The 18,383-nt window shown below is 29.1% G+C and overlaps 2 protein-coding genes across 5 annotated transcripts; one reads left to right on the top strand and one right to left on the bottom strand.

Annotated features, from left to right (window-relative positions):
- Positions 1–5,744: 5,744 nt before the first annotated feature.
- On the top strand, positions 5,745–6,645 carry LOC148204805 (glutathione S-transferase F11-like). The gene is made up of 3 exons (XM_088110109.1): positions 5,745–5,867; positions 5,946–6,003; positions 6,088–6,645. Exons 1-3 carry the CDS (start codon positions 5,748–5,750, stop codon positions 6,528–6,530), a joined length of 621 nt encoding a protein of 206 aa, XP_087966235.1. The 5' UTR covers positions 5,745–5,747; the 3' UTR covers positions 6,531–6,645.
- Positions 6,646–8,483: 1,838 nt separating this feature from the next.
- Positions 8,484–16,561, bottom strand: LOC148204806 (putative alpha-amylase 2). Of its 4 annotated transcripts, none has more exons than XR_015781803.1 (11): positions 16,492–16,561; positions 14,105–14,180; positions 13,525–13,579; positions 12,691–12,723; positions 12,571–12,627; positions 12,389–12,426; positions 9,396–11,944; positions 9,273–9,308; positions 8,966–9,061; positions 8,737–8,813; positions 8,484–8,600 (listed from the first exon to the last, which is right to left on the bottom strand). XR_015781803.1 is itself a non-coding variant. In XM_088097916.1 (11 exons), the coding sequence occupies exons 7-11, from the start codon at positions 9,450–9,452 to the stop codon at positions 8,589–8,591; spliced, it is 336 nt and encodes a 111-aa protein (XP_087954042.1). In that variant the 5' UTR covers positions 9,453–11,944; positions 12,389–12,426; positions 12,571–12,627; positions 12,691–12,720; positions 13,525–13,579; positions 14,105–14,180; positions 16,492–16,561; the 3' UTR covers positions 8,484–8,588. The 4 variants fall into 4 exon arrangements, 2 of the variants coding, with proteins under 2 accessions (XP_087954042.1, XP_087954040.1); XR_015781802.1 differs by having other exon boundaries at positions 8,737–8,854; XM_088097916.1 differs by having other exon boundaries at positions 8,737–8,871; positions 12,691–12,720.
- Between the last annotated feature and the right edge of the window lie 1,822 nt (positions 16,562–18,383).

Below are 18,383 nucleotides of genomic sequence, written 5' to 3' on the forward strand. Positions count from 1 at the left end.
CTTCTTCTGGGTCTCTCTTCAAGGTCTCGTATCTGTGGGTCTCGTTGTTAGTTGATATATATAAAAATGAATGACTTATCATGTTAGATTCAAATAATTAAAATAAATAGATATAATATACTGATCTTGCCATCCTATTTTTTAAATTGAAACGATTAGTTTTGAATATTTTAAATAATATATAACACATTTCAACTCTCATGAAAGCATGTAATTATGATGAAATAAGAAAAAGTAAACTAAATTACAATATTGTCACTTTTCTTGTACCATGATGGGTATCCATGTTTAGAATAACATTCATCTACGGTATGGTTCATTTTGTTGCAATGAGAACACTGTTTCAGTGGTGTTGGCAAGAACCTTAATATCATTGTGGTTGGTGAGGAGAGTCATGTTTTTGCTGTCTTTCTTGGTGTACAATGAAAAAAAACACACGGTTGATGCTGGGTAGAGGCTCCATCAACAATATTTGTGTCCTCACAGTATTGTAACCATCATTTAAGCCCTTTAAGAAGCATATCACGTGTTCCATTTCTCTGTATTTATGAGAAATCTTAGACAACTCACAGCTGTAGGGAAGCTTGTATCTATAACTTGGGATGGGTCTAAGAAACTCCAGTTCTCCCCATAAGATTTTCAAGTCACTAAAATACTGACTTACACTCCTTTCTCCTTGTTTAATAGAGTGAATTTCTTGGAGCAAGGCTGAAAACTTAAAGTAATCTCCCTTGGAGAACCTTTCTTTCAATTTTGCCCAGAGTTCTTGGGCATCTTCAACATATATAACACTTTCTGCTATTTGGGCACAAAGAGTCTTGATGATCCAAGACAGCACCATCATGTTGCTTCTTTCCCATGAGTCAAAAAGGGGATCATCTCTTTGGGGTTTCTTGATCCCTCCATCTATGAATTTTAGCTTGTTCTTGGAGAGGAGTGCTCTTCTCATATTTCTGTTCCAAGAAGTGTAGTTGGATTCATTAAGAATCTGAGAAATCAGAGAGGTGCCTTGATTCTCTCCTGGATGAAGATAAAAGGGGCTGGAAGAGTTGTTGGATTGATCCACATTTTCCATAATAGCAAGAAAGCAAGAAAAGATTAAAGATTAGCACCAAGAAGAGAAAGAAAGATTTAAGCGCAGCAGAAACATGGGCAGAACAGGTATAAGACCTGCTTTGGTACCATATTAAAATAAAAGCCCGAATCTTGAATGGACATAGGCCCAACTGGCTTAGGCCCAAAAGTGAGAAAGTAAAGCTTCGCTAGAAGCTTCCTCAAGTCAGAAAGTTGGTGAGGTCTTGCTTCGTATGTGTGGCTCGCGGAAGAGAGAAAAGAAAGAGGGCGAACTCTGGTCAGCACTCCGGCGAAGCTTGTAGTAGCAGCGATGACGAAGCAGAAACGGGACAGAGTATAGTGGAGAAGAATAGAGGTAAGAAAAAACTTGAATATTTCTTTATTCGTAGAATGAAAAATTGTATTATTGAGTATTCTTTCTCATCTGAAACAACACACTGGAACCATGTTTATATAGGGTTCCGGTAAGTACAAACAAAATATAAAACAGTTATAGTCTCTAACTGAAACAGAAAAATCGTAATCTAAAACCCCTAGAAGACACAATAATATTTTCAGGAGTATTAATCACATAACAGAAACATTAATATTTCTCTTTAACAAAAAAAAAAGAAAGTTTGTTGTGATTCCCAAACCAACGTCAACACCACTAGGTACCCTGAATCCACCTCTTTCACCCTGACCAGGTGGCCATTGGGTCCCCCTCCATATTCAGCACCGTCTTCCTCTCCCAAATTATGGGTGAACCATGACCTTTCTACTCTCTCACACCCACACTAACTGACTGTTTTTCCATTTCTCTAAAATGAATCTCTTTTATCAAACCCAAACCGATGTTACAGGAACCCTTGCAAACCCTTATGGTTCTTGTTTCAATGAAACAGAAAACTACTCATACCATCACCATCTCAACAATAGCCGCTTGTTTAACTATCATGATTCTTATGATTCTTGTTTCCACTATCATGTTAGTTATACCATCACCTTGGTAACCCTTATGATTCTTGTTTCCACTATCATGTTAGCTATACTTTTCTGTATTGTTGTTCACTTAAACTGGAACCCTCCTCCCGTATCTCTCTATCACCACGACGTTAACCATAGCTAAAGATCACATGTTTATCTTCACCCCGTGGACTAGAAGAGGAATCCGTTACAGGCTATGGCTACTATCCCAAAAATCAAAACACAAAAAGAAGAAAAGAGATAGATAAAGAAATGTTACCTGTTCATTGATCTTCTTCTTCTGGGTCTCTCTTCTAGATCTTGTATATGTGGGTCTCATTCCTAGTTGATATATATAAAAAAGAATGACTTATCATATCAGATTCAAATAATTAAAATAAATAGATATAATATACTGATTTTGCCATCCTATTTTTTAAATTGGAACGATTAGTTTTGAACATTTTTAATAATATATAATACATTTCAACTCTGATGAAAGCATGTAATTATGATACAATATATACCTTCAATTCATCAAATCAGTAACCACTACATATATCAATACATATATGATGAATACATAAAATATACAAAAAAAGTAATAATTATAGAAAGTGCATAAAAAGTTAAACGTTGAATCTGCATAAAAAACGTAATGAATTGTGCACCTATAATTAAACCTGCACACCTATACAAATCCAAATCCAGAAATCTGAAAAACAAAATTGAAAAAGTTTGTGTTTAATTTACTAGTTCTGAACAAAGTCCCAAGAAAAATAAGGTCAAGAAAAACAAAAGGCAAATGTGACAGGGAGAGGACCTTCTCACATGTTAACTTTTTGGCAAGTATACCAAATCGTTCCAAGTAATATAGTGAATAAGTAAAAGTATCGTCTCCCAAGGCACTTGTGCAACACATGACAATTCTTCCTTTTATAACTCAATTAGACATCAAAATGTAAAAAACAACACAAGAAACTATTTTTGGTATTTTATCAAACAGTTGGTGTGCAAGGAATTTATATTTAAAAGAAACTTCATTGAAATTGGGTTTCATGAATCATATGAATATAAAACTTTGTTCAATATTTCATTACTTCATTCAAACATTCACATCAAGACATACTAGTCCTAATCCCTTGGCAACTAGTTCTAAATTAATATATTAAAATGATAATCCCTTAGTCAATTTAATATACAATTTGCATTAAGTCTGATGTTAAGAATGATCAAGTTATTGAGTCTATCCCTAGATCCCAAATCACTTAAGTGTTTTATCTACATGTTCAAAGTTATTTTCCAGTAATCAAAGACATTCAAATAACATTATATTTTCATACAATGATAATAAATTCAAGAAAGAGCATATGAACGAACAACGATATATATTGAGCAGGAAAATTAAATCACAGTAAGTTCATTACATCCAATCCCAATGAAAGAGAAATTTAACTACTCCTAGTCATCTAAAACGTACACATTTGAAGCAATCCCTTGCAACAATGGTGTCTTGATGCCTTGAAGTAGTCTCCGAAAGTTCCTGAGATGTTTTTTCTTTCTTTTGTCCGGAACTTCTGTCAGAAGAATGTTTCTATCTTTCTGTCACGTCTTTTAAAGTCACTTAACTTTTCGCTAAGTGCACATGGACTAGTGCGCTATGTGAATTTCCTTTTTCTGTGCGAATTTTGGCTTTCGCTTTGTGAAAATTGACTGACAGAGTCTAAATAATACACCATTTTCTGTACAATATTTTACATAAGAATCTACTACCTATTACAACTTTTCAATGAAGAACAACATGAATAATTACAAGATTGAGCTCATTTATAAATATAAAAACAACTCTTTTTCACACTTATCATCACACGATACAGATTTGTCACTCATCAATCAAATTAAGATGTTTTCATCATCAATCAATGAATTCTTTAAAAGTAATTTTTTTATTTTAGAACATGATAAAAAAACAAAAATTCTAAGTTATTATTGAGTACACTTGATGTGAATATAGAATACAACTGTTTTTATTTTTATTCTTTTGTATTTATTTTAGTTCTTAAAATAATATGGACTTTATTTCAATGTTTGTACCAAGATATTTTTAAGCATTTTCTTTTTATTTTTAAATAATTTTCCTACTATATTTAAAATTAATTCTTGGATTGACGGTGGTTCGTGGGGTTTTGTTAACATTTTGATCTTAACTCATATAGTTAGGACTAAGTCATGGGCTTAACCAAATTAATAGGTATATAGAGCAACAAAACACTCTAATGTTTAAAAATGAGCGTAAATAATGTTGTACTAATGTTACGTACTAAATTAATTTGTTTTTTAATTTAATATTTCTTCTTTAATAGTTATTGTGATCCAATATTTTTCTTTATTTGTAAATAATTTATTATCTTAGAGAAGAATAGTAAAAGATATAGTATTTAATACTGAAAAACTCGGAAAATTTTTTGATGGTATAAAAGGATCATGTGTTCTACTAAGTGTTTATTAATATGAGAGAGTATATATTATAAAAGGGGTGTGTAGCTCAGGTGATAGGAGCTTTTGGTTATTGAGCTAGTCATTTTATGTTCTATTCTCACGTGCGTGTTGTAATTTATTTTAGTTAATTCTTAGAGATATTAGCATTTTTAGAAGAACTTTGTGTTTCAAAAATCCTTTTAGTTCTCCCTTACTAAAGAACAATAACTCGTTAGTTCTATAATTGGCAAAGTATCGAAAGATGATTAATTATATTTACAGTGCAAAGTATATTTTTTAAAAGATGGGATTAAAAATTCAAAGAGTAAAAACCAATTTTTCTCTAAAGAGGATATAACTTTTGAGAATGATTATAAGGGGTAAGAATAAGAAACCCAAAAACCCTAAATTTGTCGTTTTTGGTGTGGAAAAGCAGTACAACTTTAAACCTAGTTCTTAATTAATGATTAAGAAAATGGAAGCAACAAAATGATGCATATTACTTACTATCCTCTAGCAAGACCTTGTATTTGGAAGACCAAGAGCATGTTGAATGAAAGAAATTCCTTCTTGTGGTGGTAAGGGGAATCTCCCTGTTTTGAGAGAAAAAAATTTCCTACTTGTGTAGATAAAATAAATTTATCAGAAGAATTAGTGGTTGCAGTTTACCAAATTGGCAGTACAACAATACCAAACAAAATAAGGCACTGCACCATTAATTTGGTTAAGCTCATGACTTAGTCCTAACTATATGAGTTAAGATCAAAATGTTAACAAAATTCCACGAACCACCATCAATCTAAAAAAAACTGGATTATAATACTACATCAATTTTACCACTTTAAGCAATTCAAATAAACTTTTTATTCTAACCCATAAGTCTAAATATTTCTTAAATGTGTCTCAAAAATTTATATTTTATTATTTATTTCTACTTTACGGCTGCTGTGTGAGATGTGAGATTACAAAAAAGAGAAAAGGTACAGTTGAAGAATAATTGTTGATTTTTAAGACAACTATGTTTTAAGCATATAAAGTGATGAGATGTGTCATTATAATTTTAAAATATTAATAAAACAATGTGGTGGATAGTTTTGACTCCGCCCTATTAGGAAAAATTGAAGGAAGAATTTAGAATATTTAAATGTGAGACTAAAATGTCTAAAAGAAAATAGTTAATATAAAAATAATAAGAACTAGGTATAAAAGTAACACAGAGGAAATAGCAACATAAAGAAATAGAAATCACAATGTCACTCTCGCCATCGCCATTTAATCTTAAAGTGAGTGGGATACCAACGAACACCGACGTGGCCAGAGTCATGACATGCCTGTTTGAGAAAGATGTTGAATTCCGTCACATTCCTGGGGTTTCACTTCTCTCTATTTTCTCTTTGATTTGATTCGATTTAAATTTCATGATCTCACTTTTCATCCTTTTTTTTCAGTCAATAGGACGAAAATTTGCAGTAGTTCAGGAGATCGGGAAAATCGATGCTTGTTACGGTAAGTTGAGTTGAATCATCGTAACCTTATTATGAATGAGTTTATTTGAACTTACACATATTTGTATATGTATGAATCAATAAGAATCGAGACACATATGCAAGTACGTTTGTGAGAAGTTTAGTGAGAAAGGGAATCGAGAACTGTACGGAAGGAATCCATTGGCAAAGAAGAGCATAGAGGAGTGGATGAAGATGGAGGAGGAGAGATTTGATTCACCTTCAAATATTGTGACGTCTTACAATGGAATAAATTATATTTTGATGAAAAAAATGAGTTTAGAAAAGTTGGGTGAGATGATGGAGATATATGAGAATACACTCGGGAAGAGTCGTTACCTAGCTGGGGATGAATTCACACTTGCAGATCTCTTCCATCTTCCCAGTGTTCATAACTTGGTCAATATCACTCACACTGCTCCACTATTTGCTTCTCCAAACCTTTCCAGATGGTGGAACGATATCTCCTCTCGTCATTCTTGGAAGAAGCTTCTTCAAATTCGTCAAGAATACTTAAAAAGGAATTAAAATGTTTCATCTTCTAATGTTTTTTGTTTTGTTACATTTTCTATTTTTTAGATATATTTTTAATTTCAGATAATTAAGAAGGATTGTGTGTTCAAATAATAATTATTTTGTTTCATGATTGCAAAGTAATTTTAAAATTATCTTATTTAAAGTTTTTATTTTAGCGCTTCTTACTAAGGTTTTTTATATGTACACTTTGAAAATCATACAAAAATTGGTCAAATCTTAAAGGAGAAGCTTAACGTTTATGACGCCTTTGGATAATTTTTTTTCTAATTTATGCATCCTTGAAGATATATGACAAGGTTTAAAAAAAAGATATACGAACGTTTTATATAATATTTACTACGATTTTTTAATCTATTAGATTTTTTTTATCTATTACAGATTTTTTTATCTATTACAGATTTTTTTATCATTGTACTCTTAAAAAATAATTTCATTTGAATTATTCGGACAATTGATTCTACAAATATTTATATATTATATAAGTATTTAAAAAGAATCTTCTTAATAGATTGTTTATTTATGACATAAACAACAGCGTGAGAGAATGCATTTGCTCACTGTTTCTGCATGCTCACTATTCTTAGGTTTTCAATCTATTAAATTGACAGCAATGAAAAAAGAAACTTCATTTTTTATATAATATTTACTATGATTTTTTAATCTATTAATTTTTTTTATTTATTAATATGTTTAAATTAGATATTTGACCAAATAATAGAGCTTGACCTAGGTAACCCAGTCCGTTTGACGAACCAAAATAACGTTAGCTTCACCCTAAATTTTTAAATTAAAACGATTAGTTTTGATCAATTTTATAAGTGGATAAAACATGTAATTATGATGATATAAAATAAGGTAAATTAAATTACAAGTGTTTTATACCTTCAATTCATCAAATCTATATGCCAAATCTCTACTTGTCCTAAAAAAATATAATATATCTAATATATATCCTTGAACTAACTTGGGAGCAACGGAAACAGCTCCTTGAAATAAATTAAAAAAGAAAAATACACAATATAAATCCACAATAAAAGAAAGGCTATTAGAAATAATAACAACATTATTGAACGTAGATATTGGATTTTTGAGCTAAAACTGTTTTACTATACTAATTCCATTCTTTGACGCCAATTTATTTATTTATTTTTATATAAATATATATATATGTATTATTATTATTTTGCATGATACCTGAGTTGGAAGAAAAGACTTTCCATATTTATTTAATTTGTCCTTTTACTTTAATCTCTTGTTAAATTGATCTTCATTTTAGTTTGTAATTCTTCTTTTCTTTAACTTCTAATTCCTGTTGCATGTTTTTCAATTCTGAAATTGCATTTCTCTTTCACTATTCATTCATAGTCCATTTATTTGAGTTATGTGAAGTAATGTTTAGCATAGTTTTAGTTTAGACTTTTGTGTTACTCAAATTCTTTTCATTGATTTTTTATTGGATGAAATCTTGCTTCAATTGTTAACTGTCCAGAACATTAAAGAATAGGATTTTATGCTTCTTTTGTTTTAAAATTTCAGATTTATGTACTTTCGAATACCTCTTGTTGAGATCTTAGCTTTGGTATTCACCACCATTGTCACTCTGAAAAAACTTTTCAACTATTCACCATCAAAATGCTTTTTAAAATTTTCGACAGCAAGTCCAAGCAGTATATTTATGACAATTAGACTTATTGTGTTTGCCAATTAAAAGATCTATATGCATATTTAATATTTTTTCTTTATAACATTTTAATTTAGTGATTCAGTTCAAAAATCAAAACTAAAGAGCAATGCAAGACTATAACTAATCAATTTCCAAAGCCATTCGTCTCGGTTCCTCTGCATCACAAGATAACTTGGGATCTAAGATTTCTTCTGTCCCTGAGCTACAGGAGCAGCTCCTTGAAATAAATTTTAAAAAAAAGTACAAAATATAAATCACAATAAAAGAAAGGCTATTGAAAACCCTGATTTGATTAATGTCTTACAAATATAAAGATAAGTTGCCTAGATTTTCTATAAACGGCAGAGGATGTATCATGTGATCTCTCAATGATTAGCCTGCAGTCACAAAAAGAGATTTTCTATCACTGAAAATAAACACGAAAACTGAGGTTTTCTGTTATCACTAAACATAAATTATAAAAAGCAAAGATGCACATGATTGAGACACAATTCTAGAGGATGAAAAACAAACCTTATGCCACACAGTATAGTTGTGACCTGGTGTTGAAAGTGTCCATCCCTCTCCAATCTTCATAGAGAGCTTTTCATCTATCACGGCAGAATAGAGGTCATGTTTGACCTTTATAATTCTGATAGCAAATGTACTCTTAATCCCAAATTGTTTGCGAATGTTAATATGCAGTTTCAATGTTAGAGGTTGTTTATAAAATAAAAGAGAAAGAAAAGCGTATCTTATATACCAATTTCACGATTGATTGCAGATGTGCGTTCTCCCCATACAAATGGTCAAAAAATACTGTTGGTATTCCTGGATGGGTCAATATATATGCATATCCCTGCATAAAACAAAAGAAAGTATATTATTTAATATGAAGATGAACATGCTTGAAATTTTACTAAATTTTACTTTTTGACAGAAGATACAGATAAATAACTTTAGGAATGTCAAGGTGTAGTAAGAAACAAAAAACAAATATAGAAATAGATTGTCAAACTATTTAACATAATGACCATATTTCTAAGATACTAATGCCAAAAATAAAATACCTCCATAATATGGTCTTTCGGGAATGGCCAATGATTCTGCAGAGAGTGAAGAACACAAGTTACAAAAGTAATAGAATATGATTAAGTAGTGAGAGTACATGGCTTAATGCCAATTAATTGTACCTGGCTTGTGTCATGGTTATCAAGAAACGTAACAGATCTTGATGCCCACCACCCCATCACACCTGGGGGCTTTCCTTGAGCATCACGAAGCCGCCAAAACTCTCATTTAACCGCATCATACAAATTAAAACAAGAAGATCAATTGGCATGCAAAAATCAACTTATTCAGTACCAACTAAGTACAATATATATGAAGAATTTCAACTAAGTACAATATACCTGAAGAATTCCTTTGGTAGTAAAATCAAAGGCAGTTGAAAGCTATTTAAGTTTATTACTACAAACAGGTTACACCCCTCAAAACCTTTATTCTTTAAATACTAGACATGGTTCAGAGGATGAGTTAAGAACTTTGCTTCATAAGATGAAGCAATATGAAGTTAGATCAATGGCGGATATTGTTATTAATCATCGTTGTAATACGACAAAAGGACATGGAGGAATGTACAATAGATTCGATGGCATCCCTTTAGCATGGGATGAACATGCTGTTACATCATCTTCGGGAGGATTGGTAAGATGAGTAACCTTTATTCTATAACATTCTTTTTGTTAGATCTTAATTCATACTTGGTTCGTATTATTATATTCTTGACTTGTTTATTTCAGGGAAATCCAAACACTGGCAACAAACTTTTTCCTGGATTTCCTAACATTGATCACACAAAAGAATTTGTAAGAAAGGACATACTTAACTGGCTTCGCTGGTTACGTCATGATGTTGGTTTTGAATATTTTCGATTTGATTTTGTGAGAGGGTAAGATATTATGTGACATTAATTAGTGTATTGCATTGTCTGTTTATTTTTTTCTTAATCATGTTATATACCTTTGGTCTGTATTGTTTATATAGGTTTTCAGCAAAATATGTGAAAGAATATATTGAGGGAGCAAACCCTTTGTTTTCTGTTGGAGAGTATTGCGATGACGGTAACTATCAACCTTCTTATTTGGACTATAATCAAGGTACTCCTGCTTAATCTTAAGTAAATAATTTTTATTTAGTTTTGAATTTTCTAAACACTACTATCAATATTTGCAAACAGTCATAGACAAGATATAATTAATTGGATAGATGGCACGGGACAACTTTCAATTGCCTTTGATTTTACTACCAAAGGAATTCTTCAGGTATATTGTACTTAGTTGGTACTGAATAAGTTAATTTTTGCAAGAAGATCAATTTGGCAAGCAAAAATCAACTTTTTCAGTATCAACTAAGTATAATATACCTAAAGAATTCCTTTGGTAGTAAAATCAAAGGCAGTTGAAAGCTGTCCCGTGCCATCTATCCAATTAATTATATCTTGTCTATGACTGTCTGCAAATATTGATAGTAGTGTTTAGAAAATTCAAAACTAACTAAAAATTATTTACTTAAAATTAAGCAGGAGTACCTTGATTATAATCCAAATAAGAATGTTGATAGTTACACTCATCCCAATACTCTCAAACAGAAAACAAAGGGTTTGCTCCCTCAATATATTCTTTCACATATTTTGCTGAAAACCTATATAAACAGTACAAACAAAAGGTATATAACATGATTAAGAAAAAAATAAAGAGACAATGCAATACACTAATTAATGTCACATAATATCTTACCCTCTCACAAAATCAAATCGAAAATGTTCAAAACCAACATCATGACGTAACCAGCGAAGCCAGTTAAGTATGTCCTTTCTTACAAATTCTTTTGTGTGATCAATGTTAGGAAATCCAGGAAAAAGTTTGTTGCCAGTGTTTGGATTTCCCTTAAATAAACAAGTCAAGAATATAATAATACGAACCAAGTATAAATTAAGATCTAAAAAAAAGAATGTTATAGAATAAAGGTTACTCATCTTACCAATCCTCTCGAAGATGATGTAAGAGCATGTTCATCCCATGCTAAAGGGATGTCATCGAATCTATTGTACATTCCTCCATGTCCTTTTGTCGTATCACAACTATGATTAATAACAATATCCGCCATTGATCTAACTTCATATTGCTTCATCTTATGAAGCAAAGTTCTTAACTCATCCTCTGAACCATATCTAGTATTTAAAGAATAAAGGTTTTGAGGGGTGTAACCTGTTTGTAGTAATAAACTTAAATTATGAGTTATCAAATAATTATTAACTAAAAGTGGTAGTGTTTATTGCAAAAGGAAAGAAAGGGTTAGGAAGTTACTTTTTTTTATGTTTTATAATCATTATAATGAATTATTTGTAATAATTGAAAGTATTATGGGTTGTAGATAAAGATCTAATGTTAGTGTAAGGTCAGAGTGATATGAAAATACACAAGAAACATATTCAGAAATATCTAAGTGAGTGTCATCTTCTAAGATTTAGAGAAAAAGTTATAAGAAAATTAACTTTCAAAATATTTGAAAAAAACAATAAAAACATCACTATCAACTTTTAAAGTACGTAACCTTCTGGTGATGAAAATGAGTCTGGCAACCACACGGATGAAAACCCTGATATAGCAATCTCGGGAATTTTAGTTCCTAAGAAATTCCACAACTTCTAATGTTGGTCATGAGATTTCCAGTTGAATCCCTGCATTAAAAATTGTTAGATATTAATTCTAATCCGTGCAAGTTCTAGTGATAAACACTATATTTTATTTTGTGTAGAGAGTATTAGTTTTCTAAGATCATGAAGTTTTACTATTATATAACAACGGTGGATCATACTAACACCAAATAAGAAATAACAAAGAGGATATATGAAGGTGATCTTAGACACCAACAATCCTAGAACAGGATATGATGGTAAGTAATCACAGTGAGTTGTATAATCACACCAGTCTACATGATTTGATCACATGGGTGGGTAAAGAAAAAAAAAATTCACATAACAAAAAGTCAATCGAACATGGACAAAGACCAATGTATGGATAAATTTTTAAGGTAAAAAATCTTATGCAGCAATAATTTTTTCTTTTGGTATGAGAAAAAATGATAGGAAGTATCCAAACAAATGAAGGTGATTAAAGTGTACCTGAAAAATTAATTCGTTTCCCTCGCTTATAAGATTACCTGATCACAAATCCACAATAAAGATTAACTGACAAATTAATAATCTCAAATACGATAAAATGATTGTACTAGTCTATGAAATTTTACATAATATCAAAAGATAACAACAATAAAACAAAATTAAATATAAATTATTTCACTCACTCCGAACTTGAACTGCTCTAGTCTTTTGAATTGAAGATCGCTTCAAACAATTTTTTTCTGCATAAATTTCATCATTTATTATATATTTTTATTTAAATAAAACAATAATAAAAAACTTACCAGAGGAGGAAGGATGACGGGATGAAAATGCTGCTGCGCGTAAAAAAACAAAAAAGAGACATCTTTAAAGAAAAATAATTTACAAATATTATTTCTACAGAATAGAATAAAAAACAAAAGTAATACAAAACTAAGAATAAATTATTTTACTCATTTTGAGTACCCTTACTTAGTCTTTTGAATAAGATACCTCTTTAACGTAAGTTTATTTCAATAAACCTCGGGATTTGTTATACATTTTTATTTAAGTAACCATAATAGAAACATAGAAAAATGTAACTATCCAAATGAGTAGATAATATGTAACATTATTCATAAATATTAACACATATTTTATTTATAATATATACCAAAGTCTTCGTACAAGATTCCTTATTAGTCTTAATATTCAAGATACAATTAAATTTTCAATTTATACATGCTTGAAGGACTTCCAGATCCTTTTTCTCTCCACCAATCTTATATTTTCTTTAAAATACCCAACAACCTTTTTCTTCATAAACCCTCACTAATTATAATAGTAAGTTCTATAAAAAGAAAAAAACATTTCGAGGAGATTTAGAGTAGTCATTTTCAGTTATTATTTTTATCTTTCTTCTTATACACAAGGTAGAATTCAAGGATTTAAAAAAACATAGATGACAGGATGGAAAATAATAAAAAATATTTAAGAAAAAACATTTATGCATAAAAAAACAAAGATCCCAGAACCTAATGTACAGCTAATAATGAAAAGAAAAATAACAAATATTTTAAATAAAAAAAAATTAATTAAACACGAATAATAATAATAAAAGTAAAAATATATATACAAAAAAAAAAAAAAAAACTTACTTCCAAGTGGAACACAAGAAATGTAGCCTACGGACAACATGATTCAAATTATATCCTGCAAGTGTGATAATTAAAAAATTAAATTAAAATATAATTAGAGTGAGGAAATGAGATAATAAAAAATAAATAAAAATTAATACTTAATGACTCTTTTCTCTTTGAATCCGCCTCTTTCACCCTGACCAGGTGGCCGTTGGGTCCCTCCATATTCAGCACCATCTTCCTCTCCCAAATTCATGAACCTTCCACTCTCTCACACCCACACTAACTAACTGTTTTTCCATTTCTCTAAAATGAATATCTTTTATCAATGAAACAGAAAACTTCTCATACCATCACCATCTCAACAATGGCCGCTTGTTCAATGAAAGGAACTTTCCACTATCATGTTAGCTATACTTTTCTGTATTGTTTACTGAAACCGAAACTCTCCTCCCCTATCTCTCTATCACCACCATGTTAACCATAGCTAAAGATTACATTTTTTACACTCAGATGATTATCATCACCCCGTGGACTAGAAGAGGAAAAATCAAAACAAAGAAGAAAAAAAGAGATGGATAAAGAAAAGAAATGTTACCGTTGATCTTCTTCTTCTGGGTCTCTCTCTTCTAGGTCTCGGTGGGTCTCTCTTTTAGGTCTGGTGGGTCTCGTTCCTAGTTATATATATATATATATAAATGAATGATTTATCATAAATAAGATAAAAAGTAAACTAAATTACAAGTGTTTTATACATTCAATTCATCAAATCAGTAACCACTACATATCAATACATGTATAATGAATACATAAAATATAAAAAAAAAAATAATAATTATAGAAAGTGCATAAAAAGTTAAAGGTTGAATCTGCATAAAAAACGTAATGACCTGTGCACCTATAATTAAACCTGCACACCTATACAAATCCAAATCCAGAAATCTGAAAAACAAAATTGAAAAAGTTTGTGTTTAATTTACTAGTTGTGAACAAAGTGCCAAGAAAAATAAGGTCAAGAAAAACAAAAGGCAAATGTGACAGAACATACAGATATTTGTCCCTCGTGAATCAAATTAAGATGTTTTCACCATCAATCAATGAATTCTTTAAAAAAGTAATTTTTTTATTTTAGAACATGATAAAAAAAACAAAAATTCTAAGTTATTATTGAGTACACTTGATGTGAATATAGAATACAACTGTTTTTATTTTTATTCTTTTGTATTTATTTTAGTTCTTAAAATAATATGTACTTTATGTCAATGTTTGTACCAATATATTTTTAAACATTTTCTTTTTATTTTTAAATAAATTTTCTACTATATTTAAAATTAATTCTTGGATTGACGGTGGTTCGTGGGGTTTTGTTAACATTTTGATCTTAACTCATATAGTTAGGACTAAGTCATGGGCTTAACCAAATTAATAGGTATATAGAGCAACAAAACATTCTAATGTTTAAAAATGAGCGTAAATAATGTTGTACTAATGTTAGTTACTAAATTAATTTGTTTTTTAATTTAAAATTTATTCTTTAATAGTTATTTTGATATAATATTTTTCTTTATTTGTAAATACTTTATTATCTTAGAAAAGAATAGTAAAAGATATAGTATTTAATACTGAAAAACTTTATTTAATACTTGGGTAAAGGAATCTCCGTGTTTTGAGAGAAAACTTTCCTACTTGTGTAGATAAAATAAATTTGAAGAAAGAAATCGAGTATGAGAAGATGGTTTCCACAAAAACACAACCACAATTAATTAGATATTAGGCTTAATTGATTAAACGTGAGATGATGACTTTCATAAAACATAACCTAATGGATTAGATATTAGGTTTAGTCGATTAAATACGATGATTTTCATAAAACACAACCTAATATATTAGATACTAGGATTTATTGATTAAATGTGAGTGTTTATTCTACATTATTTTTCTCTGTACTACTGAAATAATCAATTACATACTTATCTTAATCTATTAAGTGCAAAAAGTGTCATTATTTTAAATTTTGATTGATCTTTTGAAGATGTGATTATCCAATTAAAAAAGAGGTTGTCTAAAGACTTTATCTAAAAAAATTAATAGTTTTGAGATATAACTTTATTTATCTAAAAAAATTAATTTTGAACCCTTATGTACAGTTAGGCATCAAAAAATAAAGTTACCAGAGCCTAATGTACAGCTAATAATTGAAAAAAAATAATAACAAAATGTTTTAGATAAAAAAAAATTAATTGAACGCAAATAATAATAAAAACAAAAATGTATATACAGAAAGAAGAAAGTTACTTTAACTACGACAAGAAAAATCCAGATCTGAGATTCCCCATACACCCAATGGCACATCACTCCCCTCTTTCACCCTCGGTAGGTGGCCGTTGGATTACTAAGTCCCTTCCACTCTCTCTCACCCATACCAACTGGGTCCATAATAATTTCTGACTAAAAGATTTGAAAATATATTTTTTTTTATTTTTTTTAGCGAATTTGAAGATAAATGATAATCAATTTGAAAATAAAATTGATGAGAATTAGTATAGAATTATATTGACGTGACAAATTAAAAAAAATTATTTTCAAATTTACTCTCATTTACCTCCAAATTCACTAAAAAAAGACAAAAAAAAATTATCTTTAAATCCTCTCAAATCCCCTCAATTCCACTCCCTCATCAAATCCACTAAAAAAAACAAGTCCTAATAAATCTCCTCTATCGAACCCAAAACAAAACAGGAACCTTGCAAACCCTAATGATTATTGTTTCAATGAGACAGAAAACTTCCCATACGATCACCATGTCAACAATGCCGCTTGTTCAATGAACAAAGAACTCTCCACTATCATGTTAACATTAGTCCCTATCTCCCCTATCACCACACCATCTTTGACACTAAAATGATCACTGTAACCTTATGTATCCCAAAAATCAAAACGCAACCCTAAAAAGAAGAAGAGAAGACATGGATAAAGAGATGCTACCTTGTTCCTAGTTGATCTTTTGGAGAGCCGATGAGCATGGAGAAGAGAGCTAGAAATTTTTTAAGCTTTTTTGTAGACAGATGTTCCCGTTTAGTAGGTTTCTTTTTATAGTTCTTTTATTCTCTTTATCTTTTTTATGTTAAAAGACAGATCTTTTGAAAATTTTCTAACTAATATTAAAACAAAATAAAAAATAATATTATTTTTTTTATAAGAAAATAATTACTGTAGATATCAATTAAAAAATCATTTGAAAAAAGAAAAAAAAAACTAATTTACATTCATAAAATAACAGTGTACCAGTCTAGAATATTATGACTAATGTCAAACAATAAATATTAATACTATATGACAACACCAAAATTATTTTAAAAATGAAAATAATAATTTCTGTTAATATTAATAAAGAATTCTAACTGTCGGTTAAAAAAATTCCAAACAACATTAATTGAAAAATAGCTTCAATCTACGTTGGTGAAAAATAATTTTAATTACTAAAAAATAGTACAACCAACGTCTAACGTATATAATCTCAAGTAATAAGAATTTTAAAAGAATGTGTTTGGCTTCAGTCAAAAAAATATAATAAATGTAGAAAAAAAATCTTATTAGTATCAGTTAGAAAATAATTTTAGTCTAATATTAAAAGTAAAAAATAACCTTAATAATATAAGTTGAAAAATAAATACAAATAACTTTTACATGAGATTATGCTGAAATAAATGTTTAACTAATAATGTCTTAATCTTGGTTAAATTGTCAACGTCAAGACTAAAATTGAGTTGAAAAAGAATATAAATAAAAGAAATATATTTTTTAACTTCTTACTTTTTAGGGAAAATTTTAAATTTTACAATTTTAAATAATTTATTATTCTTATGAAAAATTAAAAATATTTTTTTTGTCAAATTTTCTATAAAAAGAAATTATTCTGTTCAAATTATAAAACGGTCCGTATTTGATGGAAATAGAATGAATACTTTACTGATTTTGAAAGAGTTGTCTTTAGTGAAAAATAAAATGAACGGAATTTTGAGTAGTACGTTAGAGCCACTGAGAACATATTCTATTCAACTTAAGCAGAGTTTGACTATAATTGGGTTCGCTTGTTTTTCTTTCAAGTCAAAAAGGGTAAAACGGAAACAAATATCCCACATTATTGTAATCAAACCAATTAACACAACATTGTATATAAATTCTTTTGCACAATTTTTGTATAGTTTTTCTAAACTTTTATTTTTAATTGATTTACATAAAGTAATATTTACTACTAAAAAAATTATTTATAATTTTTAAATTTTTAAGAAAAAAGATTGAAAATTCAAGTATAAATCTAAAAATCACATAAAAACACTATAAATTTATTATCTTAAATTAAAATTTTAAATAGAGTGACCTGGATTTCTTATATAATTAAAGTCAGATTTATTTACTGTCTTTCTTCATAAAACTTCACCTTTTATACATCTAACAGAAAGTTTGCTCAGATGTTCTATAATTTGAAAAAAATAAATAATCTACAATAAAGTCTCATGCTGTGTTTCTTGTTTTAGAAAAATTCAACGGGCGAATATTACAGCAATGAATGTGATTCTTTTTATCTCTTTTCAATGGTGTTATGCAAGAGTTTTCAATTTGGAAACAGATGTTCTAAGTTCATGAACTAGTGGAGCTTCTAATTCACATATTATACATTTACCAAGTTAAATACAATGTCATTTAATTTTATTTACTTAAATATCTTTGGATCAAACATAATTATTAGCTTAAAAAATGTATAAGATGCGAAATTAAATATGTATTAAATAATAAAAGGAGTATTATAAGTCATTTAATATTATGACCAACTAGTTGAGTGACTTCTTTACAAATAATTGATTTATATAAATATA

The sequence above is a fragment of the Vigna umbellata genome, chromosome 1 (genome assembly GCF_029865625.1).
Source record: "Vigna umbellata cultivar VRB3 chromosome 1, Vumbellata_1.0, whole genome shotgun sequence".
Taxonomy (NCBI): Eukaryota; Viridiplantae; Streptophyta; class Magnoliopsida; order Fabales; family Fabaceae; genus Vigna; species Vigna umbellata.

What these genes read in the sequence shown, in the direction of transcription:
- LOC148204805 (XM_088110109.1), top strand. Translation starts at nt 5,748, where the DNA reads ATGTCACTCTCGCCATCGCCATTTAATCTTAAAGTGAGTGGGATACCA. An exon ending in AATTCCGTCACATTCCTGGG is followed by an intron (nt 5,868 to 5,945) that starts GTTTCACTTCTC and finishes CTTTTTTTTCAG; the next exon opens with TCAATAGGACGAAAATTTGC. An exon ending in GAAAATCGATGCTTGTTACG is followed by an intron (nt 6,004 to 6,087) that starts GTAAGTTGAGTT and finishes TGAATCAATAAG; the next exon opens with AATCGAGACACATATGCAAG.
- LOC148204806 (XM_088097916.1), bottom strand. Translation starts at nt 9,452, where the DNA reads ATGGGGTGGTGGGCATCAAGATCTGTTACGTTTCTTGATAACCATGAC. An exon ending in ATAACCATGACACAAGCCAG is followed by an intron (nt 9,309 to 9,395) that starts GTACAATTAATT and finishes CACTCTCTGCAG; the next exon opens with AATCATTGGCCATTCCCGAA. An exon ending in TGCAATCAATCGTGAAATTG is followed by an intron (nt 8,872 to 8,965) that starts GTATATAAGATA and finishes TTTGGGATTAAG; the next exon opens with AGTACATTTGCTATCAGAAT.